This window comes from Petromyzon marinus (assembly GCF_048934315.1).
Source record: "Petromyzon marinus isolate PM22_M1 ecotype Great Lakes invasive population chromosome 77 unlocalized genomic scaffold, UKy_Petmar_22M1.pri1.0 chr77_unloc.3, whole genome shotgun sequence".
NCBI classification, from domain to species: Eukaryota; Metazoa; Chordata; class Hyperoartia; order Petromyzontiformes; family Petromyzontidae; genus Petromyzon; species Petromyzon marinus.
Window position 1 is genome coordinate 264,441 of NW_027422623.1, and position 25,634 is coordinate 290,074.

The 25,634-nt window shown below is 51.9% G+C and overlaps 2 protein-coding genes across 2 annotated transcripts in view; both read left to right on the forward strand.

Moving 5' to 3' along the window:
• LOC116937359 (uncharacterized) overlaps nt 1-12,243 on the forward strand; it is a 14,831-nt gene extending 2,588 nt beyond the window's left edge. The window contains exons 2-4 of the mRNA XM_076058619.1: nt 7-761; nt 2,479-2,760; nt 9,194-12,243. Coding sequence (XP_075914734.1) covers nt 7-761; nt 2,479-2,760; nt 9,194-9,454 — 1,298 coding nt within the window. The 3' untranslated portion in view covers nt 9,455-12,243. The remainder of the gene's footprint in view (nt 1-6; nt 762-2,478; nt 2,761-9,193) is intronic.
• A 5,255-nt stretch (nt 12,244-17,498) lies between these two features.
• LOC116937358 (DNA-directed RNA polymerase II subunit RPB11-a) lies at nt 17,499-25,496 on the forward strand. The gene is made up of 4 exons (XM_032944429.2): nt 17,499-17,731; nt 19,246-19,335; nt 23,227-23,401; nt 24,267-25,496. Exons 1-4 carry the CDS (start codon nt 17,679-17,681, stop codon nt 24,300-24,302), a joined length of 354 nt encoding a protein of 117 aa, XP_032800320.1. The 5' UTR covers nt 17,499-17,678; the 3' UTR covers nt 24,303-25,496.
• Nucleotides 25,497-25,634: the final 138 nt, after the last annotated feature.

The following is a 25,634-nucleotide window of genomic DNA, read 5'->3' on the forward strand; positions in this document are numbered from 1 at the left end:
CCTCAGACTCCGCCGGCGACCCTGAAATCGGGGCAGACGCTCTCGTTTGTGTCGGCGGAGACGGCGACTACAACGGCAACATCATCAGCAACATCATCATCAGCAACATCATCATCAGCAGCAACATCAGCATCATCGTCAGCAGCATCATCAGCGTATTTGGCATTCTCCTCAGTAACACCACCACCATCAGCATATTTGACATTCTCCTCAGTAACACCACCACCATCATCAGCGTATTTGACATTCTCAGTAACACCACCATCATCATCAGCGTATTTGCCAATCGCCTCAGTAACACCACCATCATCAGCAACAACAACAGCAACAATATCAGGAGCATCAACAACATCAGCAGCATCATCATCATCAGCATCATCAGCAGCGGCATCATCATCATCAGCATCATCTTTGACATTCTCATCAGTAACACCACCATCAGCATCATCACCCACACCATCACCCTTGTTCAAACAACAACACAACCACCATCACCCCTCACGCACGTACCACACCACCACCGTCACGCCACACCGCACATCACCATCAGCATCATCATCAGCATCATCACCAACATCACCATCAGCATCATCACTCTTGTTCAAACAACAACACAACCACCATCACCCCTCACGCACGTACCACACCACCACCATCACGCCACACCACACATCAGCATCATCATCAGCATCATCACCACCACCAGCCGACGTCCTATTACGACGTCCTCGGCAATCTCGGCAGCGGCCACCACGGCCCAGGTGACGGCCGCTTACCACACACACACAGACACACACTCAGACACACACTACACTCAGACACACACAACCAGACACACACTCAGACACACACACTCAGACACACACACACTCACACACACACTCACTCACCCACTCACCCACCCACTCACCCCCTCACCTCCTCACCCCCTCACCCCTCACCCACCCACTCACCCACTCACTCACTCACCCTCTCACCCCCTCACCCACTCACCCCCTCACCCACTCACCCACTCACCCCCTCACCCACTCACCCTCCCACCCACTCACTCCACCCACTTCACTCACCCACCCACTCACCCACTCACCCCACCCACTCACACACCCACTCACCCACCCAAACTCACCCACCACTCCACCCACCTCCCCACCCACTCACCCACTCACCCACCCACTCACCCACTCACCTCACTCACCACCTCTTCACCCACCCACTCACCCACTCACCCACCACTCACCCACCCACTCACCCACCCACTCACCCACCCACTCACCCACTCACCCACTCACTCACTCACACCACCCACTCATCCCACCCACTCACCCACCCACTCACCCACTCACCCACCCACTCTCACTCACTCACTCTCTCACCCACTCACCACCCACTCACCCACTCACTCCTACATCCTCACCACCACCCACTCACCCACTCACTCACCCACCCACTCACCACGCTCACTCACCCCTCACCCACCCACTCCCCCACTCACCCTCCCCCTCACCCACCCACTCACCCACCCACCACCCACCCACTCACCCCTCACCCTCTCACCCCTCACCCCCCTCACCCCCTCACCCCCTCACCCTCTCACCCCCTCACCCACCCACTCACCCACCCACTCACTCACCCACCCACTCACCCACTCACCCACCCACTCACACCACCCACTCACCCACCCACTCACCCACTCCACCACCCACTCCCCACCCACTCACCCACCCCCACCCACTCACCACCCACTCACCCACCCACTCACCCACCCACTCACCCACCCACTCACCCACCCACTCACCCACTCACCACCCACTCACCCACTCACTCACCCACCCACACCCACTCACCCACTCACTCACTCACTCCACTCCACTCATCCACTCACCCACCACTCACACCACTCCTCCACCCTACCCACACTCACCCACCCACTCACCCCCACTCACCCACCCACTTCACTCACCCACCCACTCACCCACCCACTCACCCACCCACTCACCCACCCACTCACCCACCCACTCACCCACCCACTCACCCACCCACTCACCCACTCACTCACTCACCCACCCACTCACCCTCTCACCCCCTCACCCCCTCACCCTCTCACCCCCCTCACCCACCCACTCACCCACTCACCCACCCACTCACCCACCCACCCACTCACCCACTCACCCACCCACTCACCCACTCACCCACCCACTCACTCACCCACTCACTCACCCCCTCACCCACTCACCCCCTCACCCACCCACTCACCCACTCACCCACCCACTCACTCACTCACCCACTCACTCACCCACCCACTCACTCACCCACTCACCCACCCACTCACTCACCCACTCACCCACCCACTCACTCACCCACCCCCTCACCCACTCACCCACTCACTCACTCACCCACCCACTCACCCACCCACTCACCCCTCTCACACCCCCTCTCACCCCCCTCTCTCACCCCCCTCTCACCCCCCGTGCCCCCCAGGTGAAGGCGGCCTACTACCGCCGGGCGTTCGCCTGCCACCCCGACCGCAACGTGGGCGACGCCGATGCGGCCGCCCGCTTGTGGAGCGTGTCCGAGGCCTACCGCGTGCTGGCCCACCCGGCCCTGCGCAGGCGTTACGACGCCGGCCGGCTCAGCGCCGCCGAGGCGGCCGCGGCCGGGCGGCCGCCTCGCGTGCGGACCGGGGCCAAGGACGGAGGTGGCGGCGGTGGTGGTGGCGGTGGTGGTGGCGGTGGTGGTGCGGGAGGGACGAGGGCGAATAAGGTGCGGAGGGTTGTGGTTCGGTGTTTGTGTGGTGTGTCAGTGTGTGTGTGTGTGTGTGTCGGTGTGTCTGTGTGTGTCGGTGTGTCTGTGTGTGTGTCAGTGTGTGTGTGTGTGTCTGTCGGTGTGTGTGTGTGTGTGTTAGTGTGTGTGTGTGTTAGTGTGTGTGTGTGTGTTTGTCGGTGTGTGTGTCGGTGTGTGTGTCGGTGTGTGTGTGTGTCGGTGTGTGTGTGTGTGTCAGTGTGTGTGTGTGTGTCTGTGTGTGTGTGTGTGTGTGTCGGTGTGTCTGTGTGTGTCGGTGTGTGTGTGTGTGTGTCTGTCGGTGTGTGTGTGTGTCTGTCGGTGTGTGTGTGTGTTAGTGTGTGTGTGTGTGTTTGTCGGTGTGTGTGTCGGTGTGTGTGTCGGTGTGTGTCTGTGTCGGTGTGTGTGTGTCGGTGTGTGTGTGTGTCAGTGTGTGTGTGTGTGTGTGTCTGTCGGTGTGTGTGTGTGTCTGTCGGTGTGTGTGTGTGTTAGTGTGTGTGTGTGTGTGTTTGTCGGTGTGTGTGTCGGTGTGTGTCTGTGTCGGTGTGTGTGTGTCGGTGTGTGTGTTGTCTGTGTGTGTCGGTGTGTGTGTGTCGGTGTGTGTGTCTGTGTGTGTGTGTGTCGGTGTATGTGTGTGTGTGTCGGTGTGTGTGTGTGTCTGTGTGTGTCTGTGTGTGTCGGTGTGTGTGTCTGTGTGTGTGTGTCGGTGTATGTGTGTGTGTGTCTGTGTGTGTGTGTGTACGTGTGTGTGTGTCTGTGTGTGTGTGTCAGTGTGTGTGTGTGTGTGTGTCAGTGTGTGTGTGTGTGTCTCTGTGTGTGTGTATGTCTGTGTGTGTCGGTGTGTCTGTGTGTGTGTGTGTCAGTGTGTGTGTGTGTGTCTGTCGGTGTGTGTGTGTGTGTGTTAGTGTGTGTGTGTGTGTTAGTGTGTGTGTGTCGGTGTGTGTTTGTGTGTGTGTCTGTGTGTGTGTGTGTGTCGGTGTGTGTGTGTGTGTGTCAGTGTGTGTGTGTGTCGGTGTGTGTGTGTGTCAGTGTGTGTGTGTGTGTCTGTCGGTGTGTGTGTGTGTCAGTGTGTGTGTGTGTGTCTCTGTGTGTGTGTGTGTGTCGGTGTGTGTGTGTGTCTCTGTGTGTGTTTGTCGGTGTGTGTGTGTGTCGGTGTGTGTGTGTGTCGGTGTGTGTGTGTCTGTGTGTGTGTGTCTGTGTGTGTGTGTGTCTGTGTGTGTGTGTCTGTGTTAGTGTCTGTGTGTGTGTCTGTGTGTGTGTCTGTGTGTGTGTGTGTCTGTGTGTATGTCTGTGTGTGTGTGTCGGTGTGTGTGTCTGTGTGTGTCGGTGTGTGTGTGTGTGTGTGTCGGTGTGTGTGTGTGTCGGTGTGTGTGTGTGTGCGGTGTGTGCTATCATAGGCCTTGACCTGGTCAAGGCCTATGATACCATCAGTAGGCCTGGGCTCTGGGTTGTTCTTCGTGCTTTTGGAGTACCTGACCCTCTGCTCACGATCATTAAGGACCTTCATGATGGTGAGCGGGCCCTGGTAAAACTACGTTGCCGGGAGTCAGAGCCATTCCCTGTACACCTTGGGGTGCGACAGGGATGTCCTCTGGCTCCCACATTATTTAACATCTATTTTGACCACGTAGCTCGTGAAGCCTTCAATAGCTGTACCAGAGCAATTTCCATTTGGTACAGATATAATGGGAGGCTGATCGATGCCCGGGTGCGGTCAAGGGATTACTTAACACGTTATGTATGCTGATGATTTGGTAATAGCTGCTCATTCAGAGGAGGAGTTGGAGACGCTGCTGCTGAGACTGGAGTGTGCCAATAAGAGGTGGGGCCTTACCATCAGCCCCACCAAAACTAAGCACCTGCCTGGGTATTTTGTACCATCGGACACTCCACCCCCCACAACTCCCAATCGGTGATGGGGCAGTTGTGGAGAGAGTGGAGAGTTTCCCATACCTGGGCAGTGTGCTCATGACCAACTCCGGTTTAACAGCAGAGGTCTCACTCCGAATCAGTCGAGTGGCAATATCTTTTCATCGGTTGCGTAACGCTGTGTGGAAGCTACCTGGTCTGTCGCTCCGCACTAAGCTTCAGGTCTTCTCGGCCACGGTCATTCCCTCCCTTCTCTACACTTGCGATACGTGGACCCCCTTAATGTAAAATCTTCGCCGGTTAGAAACATTTAGGCTGGCCTGCCTACGATCCATCCTGGGTTTAACCAGGCTGGATTGTGTGAGGAGCTCACAAATCCTTGAAAGATCTGGGCAAGGTCCCATCGGTGAGCTCCTCCGGCAGGCAAGGCTACGTTGGCTGGGTCATGTAGCCCGCATGCCCAGCCACCGCATGCCGAAACAGCTTTTGTTCGGCCGGATCGAGGGGGCTAAACGGGCGCGGCACGGGCTAGAGAAGAGATGGAGTGACATGGTACAGGAGGACGTGGAGCTGAGTGGACTTGCCTATGACCGGTACCAGCGGTGTCAAGATCGGCCTCTGTGGAGGAGGCTCGTGAAGGACGCTACTGGGCAGTTGGAGGCAGTCGCCCTCCAACAACAACGGAGGGCGGAGGAGCGACGCTCACAACAACGAGCAGAGCGCCGGGTGGCTAAAGCACAGCAGGTTGGCACAGTAGGGGGCACAGGTGGTGCATCAGCCAGTCATCTCAGTCATCTCAGTCAGTCGACCCGTGGCACCTGGGTCTGCCCCGTGACCTCCTGCCAGCGGGCGTTCGACACTTCACGTGATAGCCTCAAGGTGCACATGGCCTGGCACAAGCATCGTGGTGACGTCACCGCCACTTAGTGGTGAATGGCGGTTGTTGTGTCGGTGTGTATGTGTCGGTGTTTGCCGGGAAAGGTCCTGGCAAGGATTATTCAACATCTCCTTGCCAGGCACGCTGAGGAGAGGCTTGCGGAGGCCCAATGCGGTTTCAGGAAAGGGTGGTCCTGCACAGATGCCATATTTTTATGTCCGTTTGCTACAGCAGAGGTGTAGGGAATTCCAACAAGACCTACATCTCTGCTTTATTGACCTGGTCCATCAGTAGGCCTGGGCTCTGGGTTGTTCTTCGTGCTTTTCGAGTCCCTGACCCTCTGCTCACGATCATTAAGGACCTTCATGATGGTGAGCGGGCCCGGGTAAAACTACGTGGCCGGGAGTCAAAGCCATTCCATGTACACCTTGGGGTGCGACAGGGATGTCCTCTGGCTCCCACATTATTTAACATCTATTTTGACCACGTAGTTCGGGAAGCCTTCGATGGCTTTACCGGTGGAATCTCCATTTGGTACAGATATAATGGGAGGCTGATCGATGCCCGGGTGCGGCCAAGCGATGGCTCCCGATTGCTCAACCACGTTATGTATGCCAATGATTTGGTAATAGCTGCTCATTCAGAGGAGGAGTTGGAGATGCTGCTGCTGAGACTGGAGCGTGCCACTAAGAGGTGGGGCCTTACCATCAGCCCCACCAAAACTAAGCACCTGCCTGGGTATTTTGTACCATCGGACACTCCACCCCCACAACTCCCAATCGGTGATGGTGCAGTTGTGGAGAGAGTGGAGAGTTTCCCATACCTGGGCAGTGTGCTTATGACCGGCTCCAGTTTAACAGCAGAGGTCTCACTCCGAATCAGTCGAGCGGCAATATCTTTTCATCGGTTGCGTAACGCTGTGTGGAAGCTACCTGGTCTGTCGCTCCGCACTAAGCTTCAGGTCTTCTCGGCCACGGTCATTCCCTCCCTTCTCTACGCTTGCGAAACGTGGACCCCCCTAATGGATCATCTTCGCCGTTTAGATACATAGAGGCTGGCCTGCCTACGATCCGTCCTAATGAGTACCTGGTGCGGTGTGTAGTAAACATCGCCACTGGGGAGACAAAGGCGGTCGGGCGTGGTGCTGGCCACCCACCCCCTCGTGTACCTTTCCGGCCTTCATAGGTGCTCGCTAACAGCACTTGTCCCAGCAGTCTGTGAAGCCTATATGGGAGATCTTTGTCTGCGTGTGTGTGTCAGCATAGGAGTTGTCACGGTCGGGGGCACAGGTGGTGGTGCATCGGCCGGTCATCTCAGGCAACCCATGGCACCTGCTGGGTCTGTCCCGTGACATCCTGTCAGCGGACGTTTGATACTTCACGTCGCCTTAACCATGCACCTAGCCTGGCACAGGCGCTATGGTGACGTCACCGCCACTCACAATAACAACCGCCATTCGCCACTAAGTGGCGGTGACGTCACCACGATGCTTGTGCCAGGCCATGTGCACCTTGAGGCTATCACGTGAAGTGTCGAACGCCCGCTGGCAGGAGGTCACGGGGCAGACCCAGGTGCCACGGGTCGACTGACTGAGATGAGTGGCTGATGCACCACCTGTGCCCCCTACTGTGCCAACTTGCTCACTCACACACTCACTGACACACACACTCGCTATTACACACTCGCTCTCACGCCCACTCACACACTCTCACACACTCACGCACACTCACACTCTCTCACACTCACTCTCTCTTACACTCAATCACACACTCACTCACACACACTCACTCACTATATCACTCACTCACTATCACACACTCACTCTCACACACACACTCACTCTCACACTCAGTCACACACTCACTATCACTCACTCTCAAACTCAATCACTCACACACTATCACACACTCTCACACACACTCACTCTCACACTCACACACACACTCACTATCACTCACTCTCACACTCAATCACTCACACACTATCACACACTCTCACTCACACGCACACTCTCTCTCACACTATCACACACTATCACACACTCTCACACTCACTCACTCTCTCTTACACTCTCTCTTACACTCACTCTCTCTTACACTCACTCTCTCTTACACTCTCTCTTACACTCTCTCTTACACTCACTCTCTCTTACACTCACTCTCTCTTACACTCTCTCTCTTACACTCACTCTCTCTTACACTCTCTCTTACACTCTCTCTTACACTCTCTCTTACACTCTCTCTTACACTCTCTCTCTCACTCTCTCTTACACTCTCTCTCACACTCTCTCTTACACTCTTACACTCACTCTCTCTCACACTATCACACACTATCACTCACTCTCACACTCACTCACTCTCTCTCACACTCTCTCTTACACTCTCTCTTACACTCACTCTCTCTTACACTCTTACACTCTCTCTTACACTCTCTCTTACACTCTCTCTTACACTCACTCTCTCTCACACTATCACACACTATCACTCACTCTCACACTCACTCACTCTCTCTTACACTCACTCTCTCTTACACTCACTCTCTCTCACACTATCACACACTATCACTCACTCTCACACTCACTCTCTCTTACACTCACTCTCTCTTACACTCACTCTCTCTCACACTATCACACACTATCACTCACTCTCACACTCACTCTCTCTTACACTCACTCTCTCTTACACTCACTCTCTCTTACACTCTTACACTCTCTCTTACACTCTCTCTTACACTCTCTCTTACACTCACTCTCTCTCACACTATCACACACTATCACTCACTCTCACACTCACTCACTCTCTCTTACACTCACTCTCTCTTACACTCACACTCTCTCTTACACTCACACTCTCTCTTACACTCTCTCTTACACTCACTCTCTCTTACACTCACTCTCTCTTACACTCACACTCTCTCTTACACTCTCTCTTACACTCACTCTCTCTTACACTCACACTCTCTCTTACACTCACACTCTCTCTTACACTCTCTCTTACACTCACTCTCTCTTACACTCACTCTCTCTCTTACACTCTCTCTTACACTCTCTCTTACACTCACTCTCTCTCACACTATCACACACTATCACTCACTCTCACACTCACTCACTCTCTCTTACACTCACTCTCTCTTACACTCACTCTCTCTCACACTATCACACACTATCACTCACTCTCACACTCACTCTCTCTTACACTCACTCTCTCTTACACTCACTCTCTCTCACACTATCACACACTATCACTCACTCTCACACTCACTCTCTCTTACACTCACTCTCTCTTACACTCACTCTCTCTTACACTCTTACACTCTCTCTTACACTCTCTCTTACACTCTCTCTTACACTCACTCTCTCTCACACTATCACACACTATCACTCACTCTCACACTCACTCACTCTCTCTTACACTCACTCTCTCTTACACTCACACTCTCTCTTACACTCACACTCTCTCTTACACTCACACTCTCTCTTACACTCTCTCTTACACTCACTCTCTCTTACACTCACACTCTCTCTTACACTCTCTCTTACACTCACTCTCTCTTACACTCACACTCTCTCTTACACTCACACTCTCTCTTACACTCTCTCTTACACTCACTCTCTCTTACACTCTTACACTCTCTCCCCCTCTCTCCCCGCTCACCCACCCCCCGCTCCAGCCTTGCCCGTTTGACTTTGACGAGTTCTACCGTGCCCACTATGGCGCTGCCCGCGAGGCCGCTCTGCGTGCCAAGCGGCTGCGGGAGCAACGCCACCACCAGCACCAGAACAACCACCAGAACCACCACCACGGTGACCACCACCAGCAGCACCACCACGGGGCGGGAGAGGAGGGAGAGGGGGGAGTGGCCTCGCGTCTCCTCGTGGTGGTGGCCACGCTGGGCGCGGCAGCGGCCATCGCCTCTCGCTCGGACTCCTGACGGCGGTGACGTCGCCGGGCGTCGCCACCGTCTACGCTGACGTCATCGTCGTCGTCTGCGATGACGTCATCGTCGTCTGCGCTGACGTCATCGTCGTCTGCGCCGACGTCATCGTCGTCTGCGCTGACGTCATCGTCGTCTGCGCTGACGTCATCGTCGTCGTCTGCGATGACGTCATCGTCGTCTATGCTGACGTCATCGTCGTCTACGCTGACGTCATCGCCGTCTACGCCGACGTCATCGTCGTCTACGCTGACATCATCGTCGTCTACGCTGATGTCATCATCGTCTACACTGACGTCATCATCGCCGTCGATGTCATCGTCTATACTGACGTCATCATCATCTACACTGACGTCATCATCGTCTACACTGACGTCATCATCATCTACACTGACATCATCGTCTGTACTGACGTCATCATCGTCTACACTGACGTCATCATCGTCTACACTGACGTCATCATCGCCGTCGTCGTCATCGTCTATACTGACGTCATCATCTACACTGACGTCATCATCATCTACACTGACGTCATCATCATCTACACTGACGTCATCATCATCTACACCCTCGTCATCATCGTCATCTACACTGATGTCACCAGCGTCATCATCATCTACACTGATGTCATCATCATCTACACTGACATCATCACCGTCATCATCTACACTGACGTCATCATCATCTACACTGACGTCATCATCATCTACACTGACGTCATCATCATCTACACTGACGTCATCATCATCTACACTGACGTCATCATCATCTACACTGACGTCATCATCGTCATCTACACTGATGTCGCCAGCGTCATCTACACTGATGTCATCATCATCTACACTGACATCATCACCGTCATCATCTACACTGACGTCATCATCATCTACACTGACGTCATCATCATCCACACTGACGTCATCATCGTCATCTACACTGATGTCGCCAGCGTCATCTACACTGATGTCATCATCATCTACACTGACATCATCACCGTCATCATCTACACTGACGTCATCATCATCTACACTGACGTCATCATCATCTACACTGACGTCATCATCGTCATCTACACTGATGTCACCAGCGTCATCATCATCTACACATGTCATCATCATCTACACTGACATCATCACCGTCATCATCTACACTGACGTCATCATCATCTACACTGACGTCATCATCGTCATCTACACTGATGTCGCCAGCGTCATCTACACTGATGTCATCATCATCTACACTGACATCATCACCGTCATCATCTACACTGACGTCATCATCATCTACACTGACGTCATCATCATCTACACTGACGTCATCATCGTCATCTACACTGATGTCGCCAGCGTCATCTACACTGATGTCATCATCATCTACACTGACATCATCACCGTCATCATCTACACTGACGTCATCATCATCTACACTGACGTCATCATCATCCACACTGACGTCATCATCGTCATCTACACTGATGTCGCCAGCGTCATCTACACTGATGTCATCATCATCTACACTGACATCATCACCGTCATCATCTACACTGACGTCATCATCATCTACACTGACGTCATCATCATCTACACTGACGTCATCATCGTCATCTACACTGATGTCACCAGCGTCATCATCATCTACACATGTCATCATCATCTACACTGACATCATCACCGTCATCATCTACACTGACGTCATCATCATCTACACTGACGTCATCATCGTCATCTACACTGATGTCGCCAGCGTCATCTACACTGATGTCATCATCATCTACACTGACATCATCACCGTCATCATCTACACTGACGTCATCATCATCTACACTGACGTCTTCATCATCTACACTGACGTCATCATCGTCATCTACACTGATGTCGCCAGCGTCATCATCATCTACACATGTCATCATCACCGTCATCATCTATACTGACGTCATCATCATCTACACTGACGTCATCATCATCATCTACACTGATGTCGCCAGCGTCATCATCATCTACACTGACGTCATCATCATCTACACTGACATCACCGTTATCATCTACACTGACGTCATCATCATCTACACTGACGTCATCATCACCGTCATCTATACCGACGTCATCATCATCTACACTGATGTCGCCAGCGTCATCATCATCTACACTGACATCATCACCGTCATCATCTGCACTGACGTCATCATCTACACTGACGTCATCATCACCGTCATCTATACTGACGTCATCATCTACACTGACATCATCATCATCTACACTGACGCCATCATCGTCATCTACACTGATGTCGCCAGTGTCATCATCATCTACACTGACGTCATCGTCATCTACACTGACGTCATCATCACCGTCATCTACACTGACGTCATCATCATCTACACTGACGTCTTCATCTACACTGACATCACCGTCATCATCTACACTGACGTCATCATCATCTACACTGACGTCATCACCGTCATCTACACTGACGTCATCATCATTTACACTGACATCATCATCTACACTGATGTCGCCAGCGTCATCATCTACACTGACGTCATCTACACTGACGTCATCATCGTCATCTACACTGACGTCATCATCGTCATCTACACTGATGTCGTCATCATCATCTACACTGACGTCATCATCGTCATCTACACTGACGTCATCATCGTCATCTACACTGATGTCGTCATCATCATCTACACCAGGGGTCACCAAACGTCTTTCACAGTGGGCCTGATAACTGATAGAATGGCGAGCGCGGGCCGCACAGCAAATAAATAAATAAATATCCCTGGAGCGCGGGGCCTGTGCTGACAGCTGGGAAATCTGGGGGCGGGAAGGATGCGCGTGTTTGTGTGCGTGTTGCCATGGAAACCACGCTAACGTGTTGCCACGGAAACCATGGTACCGTGTTGCCACGTGACGTTGCCATGGAAACCGCGGCAACGTCAGAGCGTAGGCGGAGCTACCACGAGCCGGGGAAGGAGGACTTGGCATGGCGTGAAATAAGCAGACGTCACGATGAACGAGAACATCTAGACACCATCATGTAACATTATTAAAATAGTACACTTAAGGCGCATAGCAGTGAGGAGGTCTCCGCACGCGTGAAGATCTGCCGAGTATTCTAAACGTAATGTTTAAATTGTATCAACGTGTTGTTTTCCATTCGTTTTATCAACCAAATCCGAGTACCGTCGGCGGGCCTGATGGACTGACGTCACGGGCCGTAGTTTGGTGACGTCATCATATATACTGACGTCATCATATATACTGACGTCATCACCATCATCTATACTGACAATCATCTATACTGACGTCATCACTGTCATCTATACTGACATCATTATGAGACCTCCTTTGCCAGAAACAAGATATAGGAATAGGTTTTTACCCTTTTAACTGGCACAAAAACTGACACCTTTATTCAAGGCATCATGTTTGCAAAAACCACAACACAAGCAGTCAAAATGCAAACAAAAAAGACAACTCTGATAATAATATTGGTAATGTCCTTGAATTTGATTGGTCCACACCCGAGACGGCTTTTCTTAGAGCCCTTAAGTCTCCATTGGTGTTGGACCAGAAGACGCCAAAAGGCGTACAACTCAAAAACAGCGCACTATCAGATGATGACGTCAGTATAGATTATATACTGACGTCATCATCTATACTGACGTCATCAGCGTCATCATCATCTATACTGACATCATCACCGTTATCTATACTGACATCTATACTGACGTCATCTATACTGACATCACCGTCATCTATAGTATGGATGATTACGTCAGTATAGATTCTATACTGACGTCATCATCTATACTGACGTCACCAGCGTCATCATCACCGTCATCCTCCCTCCCCTCCCTCCCACCCTCCCTCCCACCCCTCCCCCCTCCCCTCCCTCGCATGGCTCACGGGTGAAGGGGGATGGGTGTGGATGGAGGAGCTGGGGGCTAAGTTTGGACGGCGCCTTTCACTCGCCATGGACGGAGCGGACGCTGGGAGCGTCGCTTCGGTGCCGGCTCACGCCGAGGGCTCTGCGGGCGGCCGGGGTTGACGGGCCAGGCGGGGAAGGGGTGGGGTGGAGCGTGGGACGCTCGCACGCCTGGCTACGCGCTGTTCGTAGAGCAAAAGACAAAGCTCCCCCAGGTAGCCTCTAGCAGGGCTGCAGGGGCAAGTGCTGCTAGTGGCGAGTAGCTCCACCTATGATGTACACACACAGACAAAGCTCCCCCAGGTAGCCTCTAGCAGGGCTGTAGGGGCAAGTGCTGTGAGTAGCGAGTAGCACCACCTATGATGTACACACACAGACAAAGCTCCCCCAGGTAGCCTCTAGCAGGGCTGTAGGGGCAAGTGCTGCTGTTAGCTACCACCACCTATGAAGGCTACCGGCACTGTGGCTACACACAGAGGGGGTGGGTGGCCAGCACCACGCCCGGCCGCCTTTGTCTCTCCCCAGTGGCGATGTTTACTGCACACCGCTACCCCAGGTACTCATTTGAGGCTGAGTCGACCTAGGGGAGGCCCAGGACCGGTTCAGATAATCGCTGTCACTGGCGGTGTTGGCCGTGAGCGGGAATCGAACTGGGGTGGCCGGGTTCGTAGCGCAGCGTCGCACTAACCACTCCCCAGACTTACACACACACACGCGCACGTACACACGCACACTCACGTACACACACACTCACGTACACACACTCACGTACACACGCATGCACACGCACGTACGCACAAACGCACGTACGCACACACACGCACGTACACACACGTACGTATCCACACACGCATGTACGCACACACAGGCATGTACGCGCACACACGAACGTACACACACACACGTACACACACTCACGTACACACACACTCACGCACACACGCGATGTGAACGTACACACACTCACGTACACACACACACTCACGTACACACACACGTACACACACACACTCACGTACACACGCGATGTGAACGTACACACACTCACGTACACACACTCACGTACACACACACTCACACACTCACGCACACACGCGATGTGAACGTACACACACTCACGTACACACACACACTCACGTACACACACACGTACACACACACACTCACGTACACACGCGATGTGAACGTACACACACTCACGTACACACACTCACGTACACACACACACTCACACACTCACGTACACACACGTACACACACACACGTACTCACACTCACGTACACACGCGATGTGAACGTACCTGACAGACGGCTATAAGAAAGTGATTTCGAGCCGTCGCGGCTGAATGGATGTGGAGCTGCTCACTGTCCACTTTGTTCTCCTGTCTGTTATACACCACACTGTACACTACACTGTACACTACACTATAATACACTATACACTACTACACTACACTATACACTACACTGTACACTACTATACTACACTATACACTACACTATACACTACTATACACTACACTATACACTACTATACACTACACTATACACTACACTATAAACTACTATACTACACTATAATACACTACTACACTACACTATATACTACTATACACTATACACTACTATACTATACACTACTACACTATATACTACTATACACTACTATACACTACACACTACACTATACACTACACACTATACACACTATAAACTACTATACACTATAAACTACTATACACTATACACTTCTATACACTACACACTATACTACACTATACTACACTATACACTACACGATGCACTACTATAAACTACACTATACACTACACTATATACTACACTCTACACACTGCACTATACTCTACACACTACACTATACACTACACTGTACACTACACTGTACACTACACTATACACTACACACTATACACTACACTACATGATACACTACACTATATACTACACTACTATACACTACACCATACACTACACTATATACTACACTACATGATGCACTACACTACACACCACTACACTACTACACACTATACACTACACTATATACTACACTATATCCTACACACTACACTATACACTACTATACTACACTATACACTACACTACTATACACTACTATACACTACACTATACACTACTATACACTACACACTACACTGTACACTACACTATACACTACACTACATGATATACTACACTATACACTACACTACATGATGCACTACACCATACACTCGTGCTGTGACTCGTCATGAACCGTCACGTGACACTGACCCTTCCTGATTGGCTGTGGTGGTGGAGGGTTTGCTACGTCACGACATTTGCACAAACTGCGACATGGATCGCCGATCCAGACGGCCTCTGGATTCGAAGGTCGCCATCGCTGCAGGTAAAGTCACGTGGCTAGAAATAATGAAATAAATCACGACCGCTCCTGCTGCGCCCGAAACGTCGAGATTTTTTTTATTTCATACCTACGTCACTTTGGGGGCCGTTCATAAATGACGTCACGCACTTAGTGGTGGGGTGGGGGTGTTTGAGGAATGACGTCACACCAAAATACGCAACTTTAAATAAATATAGACAACACGTTCTACTTAAATTTTGATTTAAAGCTTTCGTGACTGCAGTAATTCATATTCTTAGTTTTTTCGGTAAAGTCACGTTGAAGAGAAACAACAAAATAACAAAATATATATAAAAACAATAAAAAATTCTCACGACGTTTCGACCATAACTCAAACGGTCATCATCAGGTGTGTCGGTTTGCAAACCGACACACCTGATCAGGTGTGCTGGTTCTGTCGGTAAAGTCGCCACGTGGAAGGGAAACAATAAAGTAATAAAAATATATAAAACAATAAACAATTCTTGCCGTGATTTTCACCACCTGATGATGATTGCTGCTTGTGTTGCAGTAGAAACGTGAGAATTTTATTGTTTTTTATATTTGTATTATTTTATTGTTTTATATTTTATTGTTTCCCTTCAACGTGACTTTACCGAAAGATCTAAGACTATAGATGGACTCGTCCATCTGAATGACTGCCAAAATCGCTCTCCGTGGTGCTAACGTTTAAAAATAAAAACGCCACTTTAAAAAAAAATTATTGCCGTGGTTTTCACCACCTGATGATGATTGCTGCTTGCGTTGCAGTAGAAACGCCGTGAGAATTTTATAGTTTTATATATTTTTATTATTTTATTGTTTTCCCCACCTGATGGTTTTCACCACCTGATGATGATTGCTGCTTGCGTTGCAGTAGAAACGCCGTGAGAATTTTATTGTTTTATATATTTTTATTATTTTATTGTTTTATATTTTTATTATTTTATTGTTTCCCTTCTACGTGGTGACTTTACCGATATAACCAACAATATAAAAAAGTATTTAATTAAGTAGAACGTGTCTATATTTAAAGTTGCGCATTTTGATGTGACGTCACATTTCTCAAACCCCCCTCGTCACACGTCACGTCACAAATGTCTGACCGCCCCCCCCCCGGTGCGTGACGTCATTTATGAACGGCCCCAAGGTTTCCTGTCTCCGCATGAGCCGCGTTCATTTAAAATAGCGCTTGGAGCGAGTGACGTCACGGCGTTGTGTTTCTTTGCCCGTTGTGACGTCACACGCCGTAAAGCCATAAAAGGCGATGGCGTCATTGCCACGTTTGGGGGGGTAGGTGACGCCATCATCGCAGATATGACGAGCCTGTCACATGCTCCCTTACCCAACCAGCGGGTGACGTCATCGGGACGGTTTCGACGGTGCGGGGACGTCAAATCTCCCCTTTGCGCAACAAGTGGGTGACGTCATCGCCGCGGGTTTCGACAGCGCGGTGACGTCACGTGTCCCTCCTTTACCCCAACCGTCACGGTTCGACGTCATAGGCCGCGGTTTCCGACGGCGCTGTGACGGAACGTCCCCCTCCACCTCCCTTACCCCAACCGTCACGGTTTGACGTCATGGATCGCGGTTTCCGACGGCGCTGTGGCGTCACGTCCCCCCCTTTGCCCCCAATCGTCACGGTTTGACGTCATGGGCCGCGGTTTCCGACGGCGCTGTGACGTCACGTCCCCCCCTTTGCCCACCCAACCGTCACGGTTTGACGTCACCTCCGCCTCCACTGAACCCGGCCGTGAGAGAGCGCGCGCGTGCGAGCGCGAGCGACGTTTCTGTTTGGGAGGTTTTCTGTCGAGTCGACTTTTGACTGAGACGAGGTTTTGTGTTTAAAGAGTTTCTCTCTACGACGAGGGCGACGTTTAAACCATGAACGCGCCGCCGGCATTCGAGTCGTTCCTGCTCTTTGACGGCGAGAAGAAGTGAGCGAAAGATGGATTTATATTTTTGCGCGCGCGTTTGCGGGTTTGCACCTCAACCTCGGCTAAGTGGGGGGTGGGCGGGGGGAGGCCTGCCCCGGCTACCCCGTCCCGCCGACTGAGAGCGCGCGACTCCGGTAGCAAATCCAGGCGAGCGCCGAGGCTTGCGGGCCGCGACTAGGCCGCGGGCGTCGGGGTTAAATGTTTACGATTTAAGTTTTTTTTGTAAATCTTCATTTGAAGCTTTCGTGCCTGCAAGGAATCCATCCATACTCACCCATCCATACTCACCCATCCATACTCACCCATCCATACTCACCCATCCATACTCACCCTCATAATCGCTCAGCCATTTCAATGCTAAATTCGATGCTAATTCCTTTGTCAAGAGGTACCTCTGCGGATGTGTATACTTTAACTTAGCTATTTCAATGCTAAATTCGATGCTAATTCCTTTGTCAAGGGGTACCTCTGCGGATGTGTATACTTTAACTTAGCTATTTCAATGCTAAATTCGATGCTAATTCCTTTGTCAAGGGGTACCTCTGCGGATGTGTATACTTTAACTTAGCTATTTCCATGAGCCATTTCAATGCTAAATTCTATGCTAATTCCTTTGTCAAGGCGCTTGGTCTTTTTCTTCTCACACAGCTTAAAGGTCGCGATCTAAGCCTGGCTTCTCTCACTCCAGCGCTGTCCTCCAGACAGTCCGGTCCCTTCACCTGATGAAGGCCGCTTGTGTTGTGGCCGAAACGTCGTGTGATTTTTTGTTATTTTATTTTTTTCCACCAACGTGACTTTACCCAGTAAAAGCAAAGAGTGTGGGTTCTTTTGACTGCTTGTGTTGTGGTTATTGCAAACGTGATGCCTTGAATAAAGGTGTCAGTTTTGTGCCAGTTAAAAGGGTAAAACCTATTCCTATAGTGTGGGTTCTCTTGGTAAAGCCACGTTTTCCTACCTACGTGACTCTACCGAAAGACCCAGTAGAATGTGTGTGTGTGTTTTATATAAAGTCGAATGATTTTTGCTCGAGTCGAAGGCGGTCAGCGTTCACTGCCCCGGGTCTCCTGCAGGCCAGGGGGTGGGTGGGGAGTTTCACACCGGCTCGCTGGTAGAGGCTGAGATGTTAACCACCTCGCCTGGTACGCAGGAGGTCGTGGAGTCCCATCCCTGACGCCTGCTGCTGCTGCTGCTGGTTGTGTGAAGTCTGCGTCTCTTCTCCCGCTAGAGGCTACCTGGGGGAGCTTTGTGTGTGCATCATAGGTGGTGCTACTCGTTACTAGCAGCACTTGCCCCTGCAGCCCTGCTAGAGGCTACCTGGGGGAGCTTTGTCTGTGTGTGTGCATCATAGGTGGTGCTACTCGCCACTAGCAGCACTTGCCCCTACAGCCCTGCTAGAGGCTACCTGGGGGAGCTTTGTCTGTGTGTGCATCATAGGTGGTGCTACTCACCACTAGCAGCACTTGCCCCTACAGCCCTGCTAGAGGCTACCTGGGGGACCTTTGTCTGTGTGCCAGGATCACCATCACCAAGGACACGAAGGTCCCCAACGCTTGCCTCTTCACCATCAACAAGGAGGACCACACCCTGGGAAACATCATCCGGGCGTGAGGGCCTCACACACACACAGGATGAGTCTCACACACACACAGGATGAGTCACACACACACAGGATGAGTCTCACACACACACAGGATGAGTCTCTCACACACACAGGATGTGTCTCACACACACACACAGGATGAGTCACACACACACACAGGATGAGTCACACACATAGGATGAGTCTCACACACACACAGGATGAGTCTCTCACACACACAGGATGTGTCTCACACACACACAGGATGAGTCACACACACACAGGATGAGTCTCACACACACACACAGGATGAGTCTCACACACACACACAGGATGAGTCACACACACACACAGGATGAGTCTCACACACACACACAGGATGAGTCTCACACACACACAGGATGAGTCTCACACACACAGGATGAGTCTCACACACAGGATGAGTCTCACACACACACAGGATGAGTCTCACAAACAGGATGAGGCTCACACACACAGGATGAGTCTCACACACACACAGGATGAGTCTCACACACAGGATGAGTCTCACACACACACAGGATGAGTCTCACAAACAGGATGAGGCTCACACACACAGGATGAGTCACACACACACAGGATGAGTCTCACGTAGGCCTCACACACACACAGGATGAGTCTCACACACACAGGATGAGTCTCACACACACAGGATGAGTCTCACAAACAGGATGAGTCTCACACACACAGGATGAGTCACACACACACAGGATGAGTCACACACACACACACAGGATGAGTCTCACACACACAGGATGAGTCACACACACACACACACAGGATGAGGCTCACACACAGGATGAGTCACACACACACAGGATGAGTCTCACACACACACACAGGATGAGTCGCACACACACACAGGATGAGTCACACACACACAGGATGAGTCTCACACACACACAGGATGAGACTCACACACACAGGATGAGTCTCACACACACACAGGATGAGTCACACACACACAGGATGAGTCACACACACACACACAGGATGAGTCTCACACACACAGGATGAGTCTCACACACACACAGGATGAGTCACACATAGGATGAGTCTCACACACACACACAGGATGAGTCACACACACACAGGATGAGGCTCACACACACAGGATGAGTCACACACACACACACAGGATGAGTCACACACACACAGGATGAGTCACACACACACAGGATGAGTCTCACACACACACAGGATGAGTCACACACACACAGGATGAGTCTCACACACACAGGATGAGTCTCACACACACAGGATGAGTCACACACACACACAGGATGAGTCTCACACACACACAGGATGAGTCACACACACACAGGATGAGTCTCACACACACACACAGGATGAGTCTCACACACACACACAGGATGAGTCTCACACACAGGATGAGTCTCACACACACACACAGGATGAGTCACACACACACAGGATGAGGCTCACACACACAGGATGAGTCACACACACACACAGGATGAGTCACACACACACACAGGATGAGTCTCACACACACACAGGATGAGTCTCACACACACAGGATGAGTCACACACACACACAGGATGAGTCTCACACACACACAGGATGAGTCACACACACACAGGATGAGTCACACACACACACAGGATGAGTCTCACACACACACAGGATGAGTCTCACACACACACAGGATGAGTCTCACACACACAGGATGAGTCACACACACACACAGAATGAGTCTCACACACACACAGGATGAGTCACACACACACAGAATGAGTCTCACACACACAGGATGAGTCACACACACACAGGATGAGTCTCACACACACAGGATGAGTCTCACAAACAGGATGAGTCTCACACACACACAGGATGAGTCTCACACACACACACACAGGATGAGTCACACACACACACAGGATGAGTCACACACACACAGGATGAGTCACACACACACACAGGATGAGTCTCACACACACAGGATGAGTCTCACACACACAGGATGAGTCACACACACACAGGATGAGTCACACACACACAGGATGAGTCTCACACACACAGGATGAGTCTCACACACACACACAGGATGAGTCACACACATACAGGATGAGTCTCACACACACACAGGATGAGTCTCACACACAGGATGAGCCTCACACACACAGGATGAGTCTCACACACACACAGAATGAGTCTCACACACACACAGAATGAGTCTCACACACACAGGATGAGTCTCACACACACACAGGATGAGTCACACACACACACAGGATGAGTCTCACACACACACAGAATGAGTCTCACACACACAGGATGAGTCTCACACACAGACAGGATGAGTCACACACACACACAGGATGAGTCTCACACACACAGGATGAGGCTCACACACACACACAGGATGAGTCTCACACACACACAGGATGAGTCACACACACACAGGATGAGTCACACACACACAGGATGAGTCTCACACACACAGGATGAGTCACACACACACAGGATGAGTCACCCACACACAGGATGAGTCACACACACACAGGATGAGTCTCACACACACAGGATGAGTCTCACACACACACACACAGGATGAGTCACACACACACAGGATGAGTCACACACACACAGGATGAGTCTCACACACACAGGATGAGTCTCACACACACACAGGATGAGGCTCACACACACACAGGATGAGTCTCACACACACACACACAGGATGAGGCTCACGTAGGCCTCACACACACACAGGATGAGTCTCACACACACACACAGGATGAGTCTCACACACACAGGATGAGTCACACACACACACAGGATGAGTCTCACACACACAGGATAAGTCTCACTGTTAAATTATCACTGGTGGCTCACAGAGCCAGACTAAGGCTCCCACAGGGTTCAGTGTTAATCAGTGAGACTCACAGAGCCAGACTAAGGCTCCCACAGGGTTCAGTGTTAATCAGTGAGACTCACAGAGCCAGACTAAGGCTCCCACAGGGTTCAGTGTTAATGACTGGTGGCTCACAGAGCCAGACTAAGGCTCCCACAGGGTTCAGTGTTAATCACTGAGACTCAGAGCCAGACTAAGACTCCCACAGGGTTCAGTGTTAATCACTGAGACTCACAGAGCCAGACTAAGGCTCACACAGGGTTCAGTGTTAATCACTGAGACTCACAGAGCCAGACTAAGGCTCCCACAGGGTTCAGTGTTAATCACTGAGACTCACAGAGCCAGACTAAGACTCCCACAGAGTCCAGTGTTAATGACTGAGACTCAGAGCCAGACTAAGGCTCCCACAGGGTTCAGTGTTAATCACTGAGACTCACAGAGCCAGACTAAGGCTCCCACAGGGTTCAGTGTTAATGACTGAGACTCACAGAGCCAGACTAAGACTCCCACAGGGTTCAGTGTTAGTCACTGAGACTCACAGAGCCAGACTAAGACTCCCACAGGGTTCAGTGTTAATCACTGAGACTCACAGAGCCAGACTAAGACTCCCACAGGGTTCAGTGTTAATCACTGAGACTCACAGAGCCAGACTAAGACTCCCACAAGCTCCAGTGTTAATCACTGAGACTCACAGAGCCAGACTAAGACTCCCACAGGGTTCAGTGTTAATCAGTGAGACTCACAGAGCCAGACTAAGACTCCCACAGGTTTCAGTGTTAATCACTGAGACTCACAGAGCTAGACTAAGGCTCCCACAGGGTTCAGTGTTAATCACTGAGACTCACAGAGCCAGACTAAGACTCCCACAGGGTTCAGTGTTAATCACTGAGACTCACAGAGCCAGACTAAGACTCCCACAGGGTTCAGTGTTAATCACTGAGACTCACAGAGCCAGACCAAGGCTCTGTGTAACCCACCGTGTCCCCCTACCCTACCAGGCAGCTCCTGAAGGACCCCCAGGTGCTGTTTGCAGGCTACAAGGTGCCTCACCCCCTGGAGCACAAGGTGGTGGTGAGGGTGCAGACCACATCGGACTACAGCCCCCAGGAGGCCTTCACCAACGCAGTCACAGACCTCATATCAGAGGTGTCGCTGTTGGAGGAGAGGTTCAAGGTGAGCGGCTGGGTGGGTGAGGGGGTGAGTGGGTGAGGGGGTGGGTGAGTGAGTGGGTGGGTGGGTGAGGGGGTGAGTGGGTGAGGGGGTGGGTGAGTGAGTGGGTGGGTGGGTGAGGGGGTGGGTGGGTGAGGGGGTGGGTGGGTGAGGGGGTGGGTGGCTGAGTGGGTGGGTGGGTGAGTGGGTGGGTGGGTGGGTGAGGGGGTGGGTGGGTGAGTGGGTGGGTGAGGGGGTGGGTGAGTGGGTGAGGGGGTGGGTGAGTGAGGGGGTGGGTGGGTGAGTGGGTGGGTGAGTGGGTGGGTGAGTGAGTGGTTGAGTGGGTGAGTGGGTGGGTGGGTGGGTGAGTGAGTGGTTGAGTGGGTGAGTGGGTGGGTGGGTGAGGGGGTGAGTGGGTGGGTGAGGGGGTGAGTGGGTGGGTGACGGGGTGAGTGGGTGGGTGATGGGGTGAGTGGGTGGGTGACGGGGTGAGTGGGTGGGTGAAGGGGTGAGTGGGTGGGTGAGGGGGTGAGTGGGTGGGTGAGGGGGTGAGTGGGTGGGTGAGTGGATGAGTGGATGGGTGAGAGGGTGAGTGGATGTGTGGGTGGGTGTGTGAGTGGGTGGGTGAGTGAGTGGGTGGGTGGGTGTGTGAGTGGGTGGGTGAGTGTGTGGGTGGGTGAGTGAGTGTGTGGGTGGGTGAGTGAGTGTGTGGGTGGGTGAGTGAGTGTGTGGGTGGGTGAGTGAGTGGGTGAGTGGGTGGGTGGGTGAGTGGGTGGGTGTTCATAATGAGTGGGTCTTGTTTTTAATAATCAACCCAAAACCTGCCCCTCTCCCCCCCACCTCTCCCCCTCCTCCCCCCCTCCTCCCCCCCACCTCTCCCTCCGCCCAGGTCGCAATGAAGGACCGCCAGGAGGGCAATGAATGAGTCGGAACCACGTCACGTGACCACCTAAGTCACGTGACCACCTATGATGCACACACAGACAAAGCTCCCCCAGGTAGCCTCTAGCAGGGCTGCAGGGGCAAGTGCTGTTAGTGGCGAGTAGCACCACCTATGAAGGCTACCGGCACTGTGGCACACAGAGGGGAGAGGGGGTGGGTGGCCAGCACCACCACCACCACGCCCGGCCGCCTTTGTCTCTCCCCCCCCCAGTGGCGATGTTTACTGCACTCAGTTCGGGAATCGAACTTGGGTCTTAGCCGGGTTCGTAGCGCAGCGTAGCTGTGACTACACACGCTACGTACACACACACACACGCTACACACACACGCTACACACACACACGCTATACACGCTACACACACTACACACACACGTACACACACGTACACACACGCTACACACACACGCTACACATGCTACACACACGTACACATGCTACACACACACGCTACACACACACGCTACACACGCTACGTACACACACATACACACACACGCTACACACACTTACACACGCTACACACACACACGTACACACACACACACACGCTACACACACTACACACACACGTACACACGCTACACACACACGCTACACACACGCTACACACACACTACAAACACACACACACACACGCTACACACACACACTACACACACACTACACACACACACACGCTACACACTACACACACACTACATACACACACACGCTACACATACGCTACACACACGCTACACACTACACACACACGCTACACACACACACGCTACACACACACACTACACACACACGCTACACACACACGCTACACACACACGCTACACACAGACGCTACACACACACGCTACACACACACACACTACACACACACGCTACACACACACTTATACAACCACTGCGTAAAGTAATAACAAAGGCAAGAATCCCCTGTATAGCCTGTAACAGACTGTAGGGGCAAGTGCGGTGAGCTACCACCACCTACGAAGGCTACCGGCACTGTGGCACACACAGAGGGGGTGGGTGGCCAGCACCACCACCACGCCAGGCCGCCTTTGTCTCTCCCCAGTGGGCGGTGTTTCCACGGTGATAACACCTCCACAAGTACACACACACACCCACACACTACACACACACACGCTCCTTGTGTAAATAAAGTTTCTATGCCGTCACAACGATCTGTTTATTTACTTGTGTTGAGACCGGGTCTCAGGGTCGGTGTCTAGAGAGCGGGTCTCAGAGTCAGTGTCTAGAGTTGAGACCGGGTCTCAGTGTCTAGAGTAGAGACCGGGTCTCAGTGTCTAGGGTAGAGA